Consider the following 17,652-nt stretch of genomic DNA (forward strand, 5'->3'; position numbering starts at 1 on the left):
CTCCTGACCTCAAGTGATCACACGTGCTCATTACAGGCGTGAGCCACCAGGCCCTGCCTTGAGTGGGCACTTTTCTAAAGTTAAATACACTGATAGCATTTCTGCCTTATGACGTAGCCTCACTGTATAGGTGAGTGCCTTGGAAGTTCAGAGGATTGGCCGGGTGCAGCGGCTCACGCCTGTAATCCCAGCACTTTGGGAGGCCGAGACGGGCAGATCACGAGGTCAGGAGATCGAGACCATCCTGGCTAACACGGTGAAACCCTGTCTCTACTGAAAATACAAAAAATTAGCTGGGCGCGGTGGCGGGCGCCTGTAGTCCCAGCTACTCGGGAGGCTGAGGCAGGAGAATGGTGTGAACCCGGGAGGCAGAGCTTGCAGTGAGCTGAGTGCGCCACTGCACTCCAGCCTGGGTGACAGAGTGAGACTCCGTCTCAAAAAAACAACAACAAAAAAGAAAGTTCAGAGGATCAGAGGTAATGATAATTTTTTTCCTTAAAGAGAAATTTATCGGTAAAGCTGAGTTATGGGCTTTGTCAGATGTAATTACTTTTTGGACATTTAGTTTTTGACTTTTTTTTTTTTTTTTTATTCTGTGTGTGTGCTTCGTGTATCTTGGTGAAAATCTTTGTGCCTGTAGCTTTTATTGTTGGTATATAACTTTTAAAAAACGGATTTCTTTTTATGTTTTCACAAGTGGAATGAATTCAAAGGCTATGTATGCTGTTTGTTAAAATAGAGCGTTTGAAGCCTTAGACTTATGATATTATAGAAGCTAAACAGCGACTCTAAAGTAGTTCAGTAAAGAATTCCTCTTCTTCAAAGGCTCAGGGTCATGTAGTTTGCTAGTGACAGAATTGTAAGTAGAGCCTAATTTCCCAGCTGGTAACTTGATGACATTTTTGGTATCTGTCCTTATTGAAATACTCTATGGGCTAGGGATTTGTAAAAATCCTATTCTTCTCTCAGACACTGTAGTTTCTTTTTTTCTTTTTTTTTTTTTTTTAACTTAAATTCAGGATACAAGTGCAGATTTGTTACACTGGTAAACTTGTGTCATGAGGGTTTGTAGTATAGATTATTTTATCACCCAGGTATTAAGCCTGGTACCCATTGGTTGTTTCTCTTGATCCTCTCCCTCCTCCCACCCCCCACCCTCCAAAAGGATCCAGTGTGTGTTGTTCCCCTTGTAGTTATTTATTTATTTATTTATTTATGAGATGGAGTATCTCCCTGTCACCCAGGCTGGAGTGCAATGGCATGATCTCAGGTCACTGCAGCCTCCACCTCCCAGATTAAAGTGATTCTCCTGCCTCAGCCTCCCGAGTAGCTGGGATTACAGGAGCGTGCCACCACGCCCCGCTAATTTTTTGTATCTTTAGTAGAGATGAGGTTCCACCATGTTGGCCAGGCAGGTCTCAAACTCCTGACCCCGTGATCTGCCCTCCTCGGCCTCCCAAAATGCTGGGATTACAGGTGTGAGCCACCATGCCCAGCCTTCTGGTTTCTTTTATTATCAATTTTTTCTCATACCTTAGAAATGAAACTGTCAGACCCTTTGTGATTTGTTGTTTACGTATGTATTGGCTAATTATGGTAAATAGCACAGTTGAAAATGTTTTGCAAAAATTGAGTTTTTTGTTTTGTTTTGTTTTCTGAGACAGTCTCGCTCTGTCACCCAGGCTGGAATGCGCTAGTGTGATTTCACTGCAACCTTTGCTTCCCAGGCTAAAGCGATCCTCCCACCTCAGCCTCCTGAGTAGCTGGGCCACTGTGCCCAGCTAATTTTTGTATTTTTCGTAGAGATGGGGTTGTACCATGTTGCCAAGGCTGGTCTCGAACTCCTGGGCTCAAGTGATCTGCCTGCCTTGGCCTTCCAAAGTGCTGGGTAATTACAGGCAAGAGCCACCTCGCCCAGCAAAAATCTAGTTGTTAAAGGCATCGTTAATATACTAATAGTATTCACTATTGTTTGCTTGTTCTTGTGATTAAAAAATAAGGGGAGAAAAGTTGTGGTTTGCTACCTTTCTAGTGGAGGCATGCCTTGCATGTGGTAGATGATAATTAGACATTTGTTGAACTAAATGTGTGATTATGGCTCCCCAAAACTTCATCCCAGGGAAATGATGATAATGTGAATAAGAGGCTTTCCTCCAGTGGGATACCTAGATGATAAGTAGAAGCCTATATCCTGTTTTTACTCGATTGAGACTTTATCCATACCCCTTGGAAGTTGTTTAATTTACCTACACCCAGGCTCTTTACCTGCATGTTGAAAACAGTTTGGAATGGACCCAAAGAAAGTTGTTACTAAGGCCTTTCTTTTTTCTCTCCCAGCCAGTCCTCTGGAATGAGGTGTTCAGTTGGCCTAGGGTTATTCATTTCTCGTTTCCTTCAGCAAATATTTTTTTGAGGGTCTGTTATGTGCCAGGCACTCTGCTGGGATTTGGAATACAGAGTTGAACAAAAGAGCGATAGGACCTATATTCCCTGAGCTTTTATTGACCAGTGGACTGTGACTTTTGATGTAATTTTATTTTTGAGAGAGGGTCTTGCTCTGTCACCCAGGCTGGAGTGCAATGGGGTGATCTCGGCTCACTGCAACCTCCGCCTCAGGGGCTCCAGTGATTCTCCTGCCTCAGCCTCCCGAGTAGCTGGGACTACAGGTGCACACCACCTTGGCTGGCTAGTTTATGTAATTTTTTGTGTGTCTGTGGAGACAGGGTTTCACCATGTTGCCCAGGCTGGTCTCAAACTCCTGAACTCATGTGATCTACCCGCCTTCCAAAGTACTGGGATTACAGGCATGAGCCACCATAATAATTTAATTATTATTTAAATAATTTTTAATTTTAAAAATTTAAAAATTATTTTGAAATTTAAAAATTCCTTTGCTTATGTATACTCAGTGGACAACAAAACGTTTATATATTCACAGAGAGATCGATGTCTTATTGTGATGAGTCTCGACTGTCAAATCTTCTTCGGAGGATCACCCGGGAAAACGACCGAGACCGAAGATTGGCTACTGTAAAGCAGTTGAAAGAATTTATTCAGCAACCAGAAAATAAGCTGGTAAGTATAGTATGTTTGGAAATATGAGGATTTTTGTGTTTCCATAATAAACTAGGTAATGCTACCTTGAGTAGTTTAAGAATGGGGAAAGTCTGTATTATGATGATCAAGAACTTAATGCTCTCTAATATGTAATTTCTTTTTCTTCTTAAAGACAAGATCTTGCTCTGTCGCCCAGGCTGGAGTGCAGTGGCACAATCATAGCTCACTGCAGTCTCAAACTCCTGGATTCAAGCTATCCTCCCGCTGTGGCCTCCTGAGTAGCTGGGACTTCAGGCATGTGCCACTACACCTGGCTGAGGTGGAAGAATCACTTGAGCCCAGGAATTCAGGGTTGCAGTGAGATATGATCACACCTCTGCATGTCAACCTGGGCGACAGAGGGAGTCCTTGTCTCTTAAAACAACAACAGAAATGTAACAAAGTATAGGAAGGGTTAAATTTTTTTCTTCAGTTTCTTTACACCAATTAAGAACTTGATATGGGCCAGGTGTGGTGGCTCATGCATGTAATGCCAGCATTTTGGGAGGCCAAGGTGGGCGGATCACCTGAGTTCAGGAGTTCGATACCAGCCTGCCCAACATAGTGAAGCCCCATCTCTACTAAAAATACAAAATTAGCTGGGCGTGGTGGCACATGACCGTAATTCCAGCTACATGGGAGGCTGTGGCAGGAGAATCGCTTGAACCCAGGAGACGGAGGTTGCAGTGAGCTGAGATCACGCCATTGCACTCCAGCCTGGGCGAAAAGAGTGAAACTCCATCTTAAAAAAAAAAAAGAACTTGACAATGAGCAGGAGAAAATTAATGAAAATGGTCTAGTGAGGCAGATGACACTTGGATCAAAGCAAGTTTCTCCTCCTTCCAAATTTTATTATGAGTAGTTTCAAATATATAGCAAGTTGAAAGAATTTGACATTGAATCTGTTAAACCCGTCATCTAATTTTTGTCGTTAACATTTTACCCTAAATACTGCCTTGTCACATATCTCTCCATCTATCCCTCCATCCGTCAGTCAATTTTTCAAATGGATTTCAAAGTAAATGAAACAAGCTTTTTGAGTTTATTTTTTTGTTGATGATCACAGCTCTATGTTTCCAGTGGGTGAATTTCTTTCATAGGCTGAAAGGAAACATGACATTCCTGATACATGCTCATTGGTGAGTGGGAATAATAAAGAAAGTAAAGTACTGTTGAATTATAATTATAATTATAAAGTACTGTTGAATGTCAAGTAGGTAGAACATAGATGCTCCTTTTAGGATCTTTTGCTGTGAAATGGTCCGCAGGTGAATGGCAGTAATATCTTAAAATGATTGGCCCCCTCTCTCTTTGTTTCCATCAAGGATACAGTTGGTATATTAGTTGGATGGCATAGAGATCATACTCAGAAACCTTCGCTCACGCAGCAGGTATCTGGTAAGTCTTGCAGCCTATACCAGTTATTTAAATACTGTCGGGGAGGAGCAGTGGTCCCCCAGTGACCATCTATCAATGCCATTTCTTGAATAATGCAAGAAAACTAATTCAGAGAAATGTTTTATTGTAAATGAACATGACTTGTTAGCTAAATATATATTTTCAGAGGAAATTGCTAGTAGGTGGGTAGAGTAAGTACAGACAGGACTTCCCCAAGTTATTTGTAGTTTGTACTGGTAGGAAAGTATATGGTAAGAATATATTGCAGTGGCAATACCCTGAAGTGGACAATGGAAGATCCAAGTTATTTGTCACATTTTATTGTTTTTCTGGTTATTTTTTTAAAAAAGGAAATATAGGGTTAATTTGGAGAATTGTCATAAATGAGAAATGGTTTTGTTTCCTATTTTTTTGGAGTTAAGTGAATGACTAGCGTGGCTCATTTGCACATTTCAGCTTGTTTCAAGTGTCATAGTTTCTCGTAACTTACTTGGTGTAATAAACTTTTGAAAATAAGATATTCAGGTGATAGTGGTCTGTTTCATTTTCACTGAGGAGATGAGTATACACCTTTAATGGTTAGATGTGGCCCTGGGATTAGCCAGGCCAATGGTAGATTGTGGCATTTTAGTCTTAAGTCATGTGTAGTGACAATATAGATATGAAATTTACTGAAAAAGTAAGGAAATAACATTTACCTGTTAATTTCTGCAGAAATTAAAGAGGTATTAATTAAAGAGGTATTGGTTAATCGTGATCAGTATGTTTAGCAGTCTTAATTTTATGATATAAGGACATGTTTTAGGGTATGCTGCTTGAAAACCAGATACTTTTTGAAAGAAGCCTCTTATATTTTTTTAATTTGGATTTTTTGGTGTTTTTTCTCCCCCCTACCCTTTCAGAATTTCTTATGCGATTCCAAGGGTGGTTGCAGAGTTTGGAGCCATTTTGGGTAGCTGATCTTGCATTTTCTACGCCTCTTGTTGGTCAGTTTCTAGAAGACATGGAAGCATATGCTGAGGTGAGTATATAGAAAGCTGTTTCTTAAAATTTTGGTTAAGAAAAAATCTTAAATTGTGCTAGATTTATTTTAAAATGGCTCAGACCTCCTGACATTTAAGCAGAAATTACAAGCCCATTGCAATATTTTGAAAAAAAATTTTTTTTTGAGACGGAGTCTCGCTCTGTCACTCAGGCTGGAGTGCAATGGCACGATCTCAGCTCACTGCAACCTCCACCTCCTGGGTTCAGATGATTCTCCTGCCTCAGCCTCCTGAGTAGCTGGAATTACAGGTGCCCGCCACTACGCCCAGCTAATTTTTGTATTTTTAGTAGAGACGGGGTTTCACCATGTTGGCCAGGCTGGTCTCAAACTCCTGACCACTGGTGATCCAGCCGCGTCGGCCTCCCAAAGTGCTGGGATTATAGGCATGAGCCCCCGTGCCCAGTCAGTATTTTAAACATTTATTTCAGATGTGTTTAAGTTACCAGGAGAATTACTGGAGAGACTAAAAGAAACGTTGCAAGCTTCGTATTTCGCAAAGCTTTACATACTCTCGGTAGCTGGTATTTTTCTAAAGACATATTTTGTTATTTATTTTTATTTTTTGTTCCCAGTCTTCAGAGTCTTAAAGCAAATTGATGTTGTGTTATAAAAAAACACAAAACACCAAAAGCTCCTAAAGATTTTCCTCTTACATATGTACAGGAGATCTTGAATCGTACTTTGGAGGACAAGCCTTGGCTTCAGCCAGCTTTTGTGGCTGTACGAATATAGCATAGGAGCTTTAAGAGCGCTGCTGAAGCCTCTGTTACTGGTACTTGGCTTTTCTGGCCCCACCGTCATGGCTTAACTCTGTGCCATCTCTTATCTGAATCTCTTTGTGTTTCTCCCCTATTCAGATCAACCAGTCAAGGCTCCCATAAAGATTTTGGCCTCATCTTGTTTTTTTCATCTTTGCTGCTTGTAGTCAACAGGAATTCAGTACCTTTAGCTGTACTGATGTGTTTACTCTTTCCTAGAAAAGCAAGGAAATGTTTTGCTTCTGCGTTGTTTTTTCTTTGCCCCCACACCTAGAATGTCTTTTTTCACAGCCCACGTTTAAAGCTGATCTACCTCTCATAAGCCACACATTCTAGTTTGTAGAGATGCTTCCCCTTGTTATCCTTAAGATCTCATTCTCTTCTGTTATTTTGGTGCTTAATTTTAGGTAGATGTATACATTGGTTCTAGTATCCTAGTTTTTGCGAATCTTGTCCTTTTCATATATCGTACTTCTTCAGTTACACATCTGTAGACCAGGTCTTGTAATCTCCCTTTGCTCTTCATGTGCATGCTCTTGGTTTGGAGGACTTACTGTTGAGCTGAGTGGCTCAAAGAATACCTAGAATGAGATTTTTAGCCAAAAACGAATTCAGGAGTGGCAGAAGCTTCCGTCTTCATTTATACCTACATATAACTAGAGCATATGTGCTAGAATTTATTTTTCCCCAACAGCTTTCTGAGTTGATTTAAGAGATTATTTCCTTAATTTGTTGTCTATTGGGTTTAATGTTGGCTTTTTGAAATAATTAGGTAAAACCCATTTTTATATTCAGAGTCATGAATATTCTCATGGGCCACAGTTCTCTTTCTAAAAGCCTAAAAATCTATTCTAAAATGAATTGATTGAAATATTTTAGAGTTTTTTTGTTTTTGTTTTTTTTTTTTTTTTAAACAATGTACTACTTATTAAGAATGCTGTGAATTCACATGTAGGACCTCAGCCATGTGGCCTCTGGGGAATCAGTGGATGAAGACGTCCCTCCTCCATCAGTGTCATTACCAAAGCTGGCTGCGCTTCTCCGGGTATTTAGTACTGTGGTGAGGAGCATTGGGGAACGCCTCAGCCCAATTCGGGCCCTCCAATTACTGAGGCATACGTAACAGATGTAAGTGCTTTTGGGCATTTGAAGTGTCATTCAAAAATAAAATTGTTTTACATTGTAAATGCTTCTCTTTACCAGGTGAACTGTTATTAATCCTTCATTTGTTTAGCATGTATGTATGTATGTATGTATATATTGTCTGACTGCTTTCTTAAATAACCAGAAAAGCAGGGAATCCTGTTATATCTCATCCTCCTTTCATCCAACTCCCCTACCCTCCCATGACAAAAGGCCACTCTGAATTTTTAAATCTTATTCTTTCATTTTTAAATAATATTTCTTATAATTTTACTTTTAAATTATTGGGTTTCCTTTTAGTTTTTCAACATATTACGAATAGCACACTATAGGAGAAGCCTCAGAAAGTAATCTTCTCTGAGCATAAGATGGAACTCATATGAAAACTTGTGTATCTTTATATTCTTTGATAGCCTGATATCAAAGAACCTAAACAAATTAAAAATGAGGTAGCTAGATTGCCACACTTCAGCAGCCTCAGACATTAGCTGCACTGTATATAGCACATCCAATGAGGGTTCAGTGGAAAAGACACAAGAAATGAACCCCAGGCATTGTACTCTGCTTTGAATAAGGAGAAAGAAGCATGTGTGATACAGTCATAAAAAATTTAATCTAACTGATGAAAATTTTACCGTCAGGATAAAACTCGCTTTTAGGAGCATATACTTTTGCTGAGCATGTTGCTAAATAAAATAGGATATTGATTATATAGTAAGTTGTGTGCTTGAGCAGAAATGTCAGAACTGAAAGATAAATGAAACCAGCATATCGGTATTTTAAACCAATATGGTTTCAAAATGGTTTAATATCTTTGCTTCATTTTTAATGTCTAAAAGGTGGTTGTTTGAAGACTGTACAGAGTTGAAATAAAAAGCCGTTAATTCAGACATAAAATAAAAGGGACATAATTTATAGGATAGGTGTATATTGATTTATGAGGATCTTTTAGGCCTTTGAGAATGGTAGAATGGTGGGGTTTTAATTTTTTTTATTTTTGGAGCTGGAACCTCACTCTGTCACCCAGGCTGGAGTGTAGTAGTGCAATCATAGCTCACTGTAGTCTTGAACTCTTGGGCCCAGGTGAACTTCCCACCTCACTCAGCCCTACAAGCGGGTGTCACCATACCCAGCTTTTTTTTTTTTTTTTCTTTTTAAAGTGGGGTGGTGCCATTATGACTCAGTGCAGCCTCTATCTCTTGGGCTCAAGTGATCCTCCCAGCATAGCTCCTGCTAATTTTTTATTTTCATAGAGATGGGGTCTCAGTGTTTCCCAGGCTGGTCTTGAACTTTTGGCCTCAAGCAGTCTTCCCACCTCAGCCTCCCAAAGTGTTGGGATTATAGACATGAGCCACTGTGCATGCATGGCCAAGAATGCTTCCCCCTCCGCCCTCTCCCCCACCACTCTTTTTTTTTTTTTTGGAGACATGGTCTCTGTTGCCCAGGCTGGAGTGCAGTGGCACGATCTTGGCTCACTGCAGCCTTGACCTCCCAGGCTTAAGTGATCCTCCCACCTCAGCCTCTCAAGTAGTTGGTGGGACTACTGGTGTGAGCCATCACGCCTAACTAATTTAAAAACAAATTTGGTAGAGATGAGGTGTTGTTATGTTGCCATGGCTGGTCTCAAACTCCTGGACTCAAGAGAACCTTCCAGCTAATCCTCTCAAAGTGCTAGGATGATAGATGTCAGTCACTATGCCCAACCTCCAAGGATACTTTTAATGAAAACTATGGGTAGACTAAATAAAATCCTGTATGTATTGGTTGTTAAATATTAGAGAAATATTTTTTAACATTTGCTCTGTTTTCTCCCCTATTTTATTAGAAATTTAGTACACAATTGGCCATTATAGTGAAGTGGGGGATTTTGTTTGTGTGTGTATTGGAGATAATATGATTGTTGAAGATATTATGTGGTAAGCATGAGAGTGCTTATCTTTCAAAAGAGACCATCAGTAGATAGAAACTTTAATAAGCTTAAAGTGACTCGTATGTTCAGTTTTGAAAGATTGACTCCCAAAAGCCCAAGAGCTAGCTTGTAGTATGTGTGGGCAGGCTATTCCCATGCTGTCAATACCATTACTGTCGTGGTGTATTTCATGATAAAGATTCTGAGCTTCAGCCATTTAGTGACATTGGGAGAAACGAAGTTGGGTATGTGGGAAATAGAGGATGGCAGATTCCATTTCCTGTCATAGTAGCACTTTAGGATTTTTTAGCCAAGATCATGTTTACATATTGTAGTAAAGGCATCATTATTATTCAGCTACTGAGAACTAGAATATTAAGAGACTGCTGGCAAGGCAAGCAGTTAATTTTCAGTTGAAATTGCATTAAATAAAAAGTATTTTCTTGCTTTGTGGAAGCACGTGAATTTTTTAAAAAAGCTGCTGGTTTTCCCCATTTACAGGTTCTGTACAGAGTAATGAGATGTGTGATGGCTGCAAACCAGGTGTTTTTTTCTGAGGCTGTGTTGACAGCTGCTAATGAGTGTGTTGGTGTTTTGCTCAGCAGCTTGGATCCTAGCATGACTATACATTGTGACATGGTCATTACATATGGATTAGGAGAATTGCCAGACTTGTGGTACCGATTATATCATCTCAGTCTTGAATTTACTCACGCTGGTATGTGAATTATTCTTTTCCTTTTTAATGTGTTGGTTTATTCAGGCCCTTAAATAGATATGTAAGAAATGAAGGACTTTGTCTGGGTATGGTGGCTCATGCTTGCAATCCCAGCGCTTTGGGAGGCCAAAGCAGAAGGATTGCTTGCATCCAGGAATTCTGGCACAGCTTGGGCAATGTAGTGAGACCCCATCTGTACAAAAAGTCAAAAATTAGCTTGGTGTAGTGGTGTGCACCTGCAGTCCTAGCTACTCGGGAGGCTGAGGGAGGAGGATCGATTAAGCCCAGGAACTTGAGGTTGAAGTGAGCTCTGATTGTGCCACTGCACTCAGCCAAGGTGACAAAAAAGGCCCTGTCTCCAAAAAAGAAAAAAAAATAAGGGCTTTGCTTAATTATATAATTTTTTTAGAGTACATTCATCAGTCTTATAATCTATGCTTTCATTTTAGTGTCTATTTACTTTTATTTTTTAATGCAATTTTTTTTTTGAGACAGGGTCTCACTTCGTTGCACAGGATGAAGTGCAGTGGCATGATTTCGGCTCACTGTAGCCTTGACCTCTTGGGTTCAGGTGATCCTCCCACCTCAGCCCCCCAGGTAGCTAGGACTACAGGCGTGCACCACCACACCTGGCTAATTTTTTATATTATTTTGTAGAGACGGAGTTTTGCCATGTTGCCCAGGCTGGTCTTGAATTCTTGGGCTCAAGCAATCCACCTGCCTTGGCCTCCCAAAGTACTGGGATTATAGGCATGAGCCACTCTGCCAGGCCTCTATTTTTAGTGGTTGATAGCTAGTCTCAGTGTAGCTTTACTCGTTTTTTCTGAGGAAACATTGCTCTACGCACCAGATTCTTTCTTTTTTTCTTTTCTTTTGTTTCTTTTTTTTTTGGTCACAGGATCTTGCTGTATTCCCCTGGCTGGAGTGCAGCGGTACAATCAGAGCTCACTGCAGCCTCAAACTCCTGGGCTCAAGTGATCCTCCCACTCACTCAGCCTCCCGACTATCTGGGACTACAGATGCATGCCACCATGCCTGGCTAACCTTTATATTTTTTGGAGAGAAGGGGTCTCGCTACATTGTCTAGGCTGGCCTTAAATTCTTGGTCTCAAGTAATCCTCCTGCCTTGCCCTCCCAAAGTGCTGGGATTACAGGTGTGAGCAATCATGCCTGGCCTCCTTTAATTTTTTTTTTTTTTTTTTTTGTTGAGACGGAGTCTCGCTCTTTTGCCCAGGCTGGAGTGCAGTGGCACAATTGTATTTTTAGTAGAGACGGGGTTTCACCGTGTTAGCCAGGATGGTCTCGATCTCCTGACCTCGTGATCTGCCTGCCTTGGCCTCCCAAAGTGCTGGGATTACAGGCGTGAGCCACCGCACCCGGCCGGCCTCCTTTAATTTCTTAACCATAAATATCCTCCCCCCACTTTTATTATGGACATTCTGAAGCACATAAAAATAGGGAGCATAGTATAATAAATTTGTACATATTTAACACTCAGCTTCTATAATTAGAAACAAATGGCCCATCTGGTTTCATCTAGGCCTCTTTGCTATCTTTTCGTCTCCAACTGGATTATTTTAAAGCAAATTCTAGATGACATTCTGCTGAGCATTTCTGCCGGAATTACACCTCTCTTTGCTAATGTGAAAAAATGCCCATGATAACTGTAAAATACGTGTGTCCTATTTAGGTGTCTAAACACTTTAATGTCACAGTATTAAGGCCTTAAAATATAGCTTAGATATATTTTTCTAAATTAAAAGACTTTCTTTTTTAGATATACAGAAAATTGAGCAGAAAACAATGAGTTCCCATATACCTTCTTCATCCCAACAGTTTCCCCCTCATTAACATATTGTGTTAGTGTGGTACATTTATTACAAAGGAGTGAATATTGATATATTATTATTAACTAATTTTATAGTTTACTTTGTGTTATGTATTCTATGGACTTTAACATGTGTAATGACATGTTTCCCCTATTACCAGTATCATACAGGATAGTTTCACTTCCCTAAAAATCTTTTATGTTCTACCCACTCCTTCCTCCTTCCCTCTCCCCACTCCTCCCTCCCCCCATCTTAAGCCCATGGCAACCCCTGATCTTTTTACTGTCTCCATCGTTTTGCCTTTTCCAGAATGCCATGTAGTTGGAGTCATATAGTATGTAGCCTTTTCAATTGGCTTCTTTCAGTTACCAGTGTGCCTTTAAGGTTTCTCCATGTCTTTTTGTAATTTGAGAAGCTCATTTTTAAAAAATTTTATTCTTTTAGATTGTTGAACAGATAAATACGAAACTGCCATCATTTGTAGAAAAACTGTTTATACCATCATCTAAACTACTATTCTTGCGTTATCATAAAGAAAAAGAGGTAAGTAATACACTGATAATGAATTTTGACAACTTGAGTCACTGAAGAGTTGGACCTAATGTTGCTTACCAGGCTATATAAGTGAAATAGAGTGAAATGTGAAATGTTTGATTTAGAATATAGTGACTGTATTTGTTCTTTTAAATTTATATTTCTTGATAATCATACTGAATACTTTCATGAATGGTGTGCCAGATACTCTTTTCAGACTATGCATCTTTTGCTGTTATTAAATTTATTAAATTTTCATAAGGGTAAAACAAGTTGACACATTTATAAAGTTATAAATTAAGAAGTACTGTATATTTGGTAAACAAAAATGACTGGCTTTTCAACCACCCCCTAGTCAAATCCACCACAGACTTTCCTGGTAGATTTAAGAAACCCAGTCTTAAACTGCTGTTTGCATATGTCTTTTGATGTTGATTATTTAAAAAAAAAAAAAACAAACGGCCATTTTGGAAATTTCCTATTGACAGTTTTCATTTATAGTACTCTTTATTTGTGATAAAACTTAATAGATTTGAAATAGCATACTGATCTGTGTCAGTTTTCTGATTGGCTTTTAAAAAATTAAAATATTAAGTGCTACGGACAGTGAATTGATCGATCTTAAATTTATTTGTATCATCAGCACTAATACAGATAGTGATTTATTTTCCATATAATTTTAGACGATTTATTTTCCATTTATCACTTCCTTGAATTTTTTGTTTTTCAGGTTGTTGCTGTAGCCCGTGCTGTTTATCAAGCAATGCTCAGCTTGAAGAATATTCCTGTTTTGGAGACTGCCTATAAGTTAATATTGGGAGAAATGACTTGTGCCCTAAACAACCTCCTGCACAGTCTGCAACTTCGTGAGGCCTGTTCTGAAATAAAACATGAGGCTTTTAAGAATCATGTGTTCAATGTAGACAATGCAAAATTTGTAGTTAAATTTGACCTCAGTGCCCTGACTATAATTGGAAATGCCAAAAACTCACTAATAGGGGTGAGTCTTTAATTGTAATGACTTTGTTTTATCCACAGTTAAGCCTTTTCTCATTACATATTTATGTATTTCACTGTCATGTCAACATGTCTGCAGAATCACTGTATGTAACAAACAGCCATATTTAAGACATGCCTGGGTAAATAAAATGGGTAGGAATGTTTTCTTGCCATTATATTTAACTTTTCTTCTTTTTCCTTGACAAATCTTGGTAAGTTTTTTTATATTAGTTTTATTTTCTAGAAAATGTCTTATGAATTTCTCCTATTTGCTCTAGCATGCTTACAGAAAATGTCAGTGTTTCTTACAGCTCAAATTTGTATAGTTGTTGTAAAATGCGGTCTCTTTCTTCTTCGCCTGGTACTTTTTTCTTTCTGTCTACTGAAGTTAGTTCTTATACATGGTCTTATATTTTGGCTGTCTCTTTTTCCCTAGGAACATTCATACAGGTTGAATATTCCTTATCTGAAATACTTGGGACTGGAAGTGTTTTCGATTTTGGATTTTGGAATACTTTTTTTTTTTTGGAGATAGTGTTTTACTCTTGTTGCCCAGGCTGGAGTGCAATGGCGCGATCTTGGCTCGCTGCAACCTCCGCCTCCCGGGTACAAGCGATTCTCCTGTTTCAGCCTCCCAAGTAGCTCGGATTACAGGCATGCGCCACCACGCCTGGCTAATTTGTTTGTATTTAGTAGAGATGGGTTTTCACCATGTTAGCCAGGCTGGTTGTGTACTCCTGACCTCAGGTGATCCACCTGCCTTGGCCTCCCAAAATGCTGGGATTACAGGTGGGCAGCACCATGCCCAGCCGGAGTTTGGAATATTTTCATACCACTTACTGGTGAGCATCCCTAATCTGAAAATCCTAAATCTAAAATGCTCCAAAATTTGAAACTTTTTGAGCACCAGTATGATGCCCCAAGTGGAAAATCCCACACCCGACCTCATGTGATGAGTCCAAACTGTTGTATGCACAAAATTATTTAAAATATTGCATTAAATGACCCTCAGGCTATGAATAGAAGGTGTCTATGAAACATAAGTGAATTTCGTCTTTAGACTTGGGTCCCATCCCCCACATATCTCATTTTATATATATGCAAGTATTCTCAAATCCAAACATATACAAAGTCTGAAACACTTCTGGTCCCCAGCATTTTGAATAAGGAATAACTCAATCTGTAGTCTTTCTTTTGGTGGTGGTGGGGGGGGCTTTTTTTTTTTTTTTGTGGAGACAGAGTCATGCTGTTGTCAACTGGGCTGGAGTGCAGTGGTGCAATCTCGGCTCACTGCCACCTCTGCCTCCCGGGTTCCAGCAATTCTCCTGCCTCAGCCTCCCGAGTAGCTAAGATTACAGACACCTGCCACTACGACGGGCTAATTTTTGTATTTTTAGTAGAGACTTGGTTTCACCATGTTGGTCAGGCTGGTCTCAAACTCCTGACCTCAGGTGATCCACCCGCCTCAGCCTCCCAAAGTGCTGGAATTACAGGCATGAGCCACCGCGCCCAGCCCGTGTGTGTTTTTTTTTAAGTAATTCGACATGGCCCTGCTCTTGATTTGTATTTATTGTTTATGGTTTGTGTATTTCTTCTTCCTATTGGACCACACAGAGTTGAAAAAAATTATTTTTAATAGAAAATAATAGGTGTAGGCTGGGCACGGTTGCTGACACCTGTAAACCCAGCACTCTGGGAGGCCAAGTCAGGCTGATCACTTGTGGTCAGGAGTTTGAGACCAGCCTGGCCAACATGGTGAAAGCTCGCCTCTACTAAAAATAGAAAAATTAGCCAGGGGTGGTGGTGCACACCTGTAATCCTAGCTACTTTGGAGGCTGAGGTAGGAGAATTGCTTGAACCCAGGAAGTGGAGGTTGCAGTGAGCTGAGATCACACCACCGCACTCCAGCCTGGGCTAGAGAACCAGACTCTGTCTCAAAAGAAAAAAGAAAGAAAGAAAGAAATGGATGTAATTAGGGAATAAAGTTTTTAGGAGGAAGAAGGTAAAATTTGATGTTTGCGCTTCAATGTGCTCCGTGTTGTTTGATTGGATTGCCTTGTATAATTCCATAGCTGCTTCACTTATTACCAGTTACAGCTTATGTTTGAAGTCACAATAAACTCTTCTTCAAACATGAAAGCTTGATTTTTGAGGAAAATTATTCACATTATTTACAGATTCAAAGATGTTTATGTCCTGTACTCTAGAAATAAGGAGAAAGTGGGTGGGGATGGGGCAGTCAGGTGGAATGGAGTGTCTTGGCAGTGTAAAGGAAAAAGATGGATGGAAAAGGTGTAGGGTGGCAGGGTGTGCCTTTGTTTCCTTATTGAACAGGGCTCCTTGCCATTTGCAGTATATGGAAAATTGAGGAAATACAGTCTACTTCCACAAAAGGCACATACAAAGGGCTCTGTTTAGACCAGAGATCAGCAAACTATGGTCTGTGGGCCAAATACAGCCCACCACCTGTTTTTTGTCTGTTATTTTAAGTGTATACTTCACTGATTTTTAGTATATTCACAGAAGTGTACAACCATCACAACACTAGTGCCTGTTTTTGTAAAGAAAGTTCTCGTTGGGCTGGGTGCAGTGGTTCACGCCTGTAATCCCTCGGGAGACTGAGACAGGCAGATCACCCAAGCTCAGGAGTTCAAGACCAGCCTGGCCAACATGGTGAAACCCTATCTCTACTAAAAAAATACAAAAGTTAGCAGGGCGTGGTGATGGGCACCTGTAATCTCAGCTACTTGGGAGACTGAGGCAGGGAGAATTGCTTGAACCCCGGAGGTAGAGGTTGCAGTGAGCTGAGATCGCCCCATTGCACTCCAGCCTGGGCAACAGAGCGAGAGACTCCGACTCAAGAAAGTTTTCTTGGAACACAGGTACTCTCATTCCTGTGTTTTGTGTGTGGCTGGTGTTTTGTTTTGTTTTGAGAGAGAGAGTCTTAACTTTGTCATCTAGGCTGGAGTGCATTGGTATGATCTTGGGTCACTGCAACCTCTGCCTCCCAGGTTCAAGGGATTCTCCTGCCTCAGCCTCCCGAGTAGCTGGGATTACAAGTGTGCGCCACCATGCCCAGCTAATTTTTGTAATTTTAGTAGAGATGGGGTCCCGCTGTGTTGCCCAGGCTGGTTTCAAACTCCTGGGCTCAAGTGATCTGCCCACCTTAGCCTCCCAAAGTGCTAGGATTACAGGTGTGAGCCACAACACCTGACCTGTGGCTGTTTTCTTACTGTAGCGATAGACGAGGAGTTGCTGCATTGCATAGAGATGCTATATTGCACGCAACGGCTTTACTGACTTCACAAAAAAGTATTTGTCCCAGGTGTAGTGTACTAGATCCCTTCCAATCTGTAATTTTAATTTAAAAATGTCCAAATACCCCTGTTTTGAAGGATAAACTCTGTATGCTTGTGCTTATTTTGGAGAAGCCATAAACTTACTTTGTTTTGTACATGATCAGATGTGGGCGCTATCTCCCACTTTTTGTACATGATCAGATGTGGGCGCTATTCCAACCTTTTAAAGCAAAGATTAGATAAAGATTATTGATAGAAGGATTAATTGGACCTCACTCACCTTTTCTGTGCCATAAGGAAAGCAGTTAGGTAAAGCTGACCTTCTTTGGAGGGAAGACACAAGGTTAAGACATGCCCATCAGGATGCCCTTTGGGCCTAGACCTGATGTGAGAATGGTGGACTTGGAGTGTTCTGGAAATAGCTGGGAGGCCTGTGTGTTTAGGAGCGCCTTAAACAGTAGGATATAAGGGCAGAGAAGTAGCTGGGAACTGAGAAAAGAACTTTGGCTGTTATTCTAGTAAGACTGAAAATTTCAGGTGGGATTTGAACAGAGATGTGTTGTGATCTGACTTGGTGGTTCATTCTGCTATGGTGAAGAGACTGGAGATGGGGGGCAAGTATGGAAGCATGGAGACCATTAATTTATGGGGGCAATGGTAGAGGGAAGAGAAACAATGCTATTAACTGGAGTAGGAGCACACAGAGAACAAGCCATGTTTTAAGATTTCTAATGAAATGTGCAGATGAGATTGTTGGGTAAGCTGTTAAGAATTGGATTTGGAACTAAGGAGAAAGTCTAAGCTTGAGAGATTTGCAGATGGTTAGTACACAGAAAAGGCCCTCTTTCCTTTTCAGTCTCTATACTCTAGAGCCTTTGTAAGCAACCAAACCAGAGAGAAGCCTCTGGAGAATAGTGAATGAAG

At 40.4% G+C, this 17,652-nt stretch overlaps 1 protein-coding gene across 1 annotated transcript in view; it reads left to right on the top strand.

Annotated features, from left to right (window-relative positions):
* LOC107973150 (serine/threonine-protein kinase SMG1-like) overlaps positions 1 to 17,652 on the top strand; it is a 75,145-nt gene that overhangs the window by 22,605 nt on the left and 34,888 nt on the right. Inside the window, 9 exon segments of the mRNA XM_063796848.1 lie at positions 2,939 to 3,075; positions 4,422 to 4,494; positions 5,418 to 5,515; positions 7,253 to 7,388; positions 7,391 to 7,425; positions 9,851 to 10,011; positions 10,013 to 10,067; positions 12,341 to 12,439; positions 13,161 to 13,430. Of these exon segments, the coding sequence (XP_063652918.1) occupies positions 2,939 to 3,075; positions 4,422 to 4,494; positions 5,418 to 5,515; positions 7,253 to 7,388; positions 7,391 to 7,425; positions 9,851 to 10,011; positions 10,013 to 10,067; positions 12,341 to 12,439; positions 13,161 to 13,430 (1,064 nt within the window).

Source organism: Pan troglodytes, chromosome 18, assembly GCF_028858775.2.
Source record: "Pan troglodytes isolate AG18354 chromosome 18, NHGRI_mPanTro3-v2.0_pri, whole genome shotgun sequence".
NCBI classification, from domain to species: Eukaryota; Metazoa; Chordata; class Mammalia; order Primates; family Hominidae; genus Pan; species Pan troglodytes.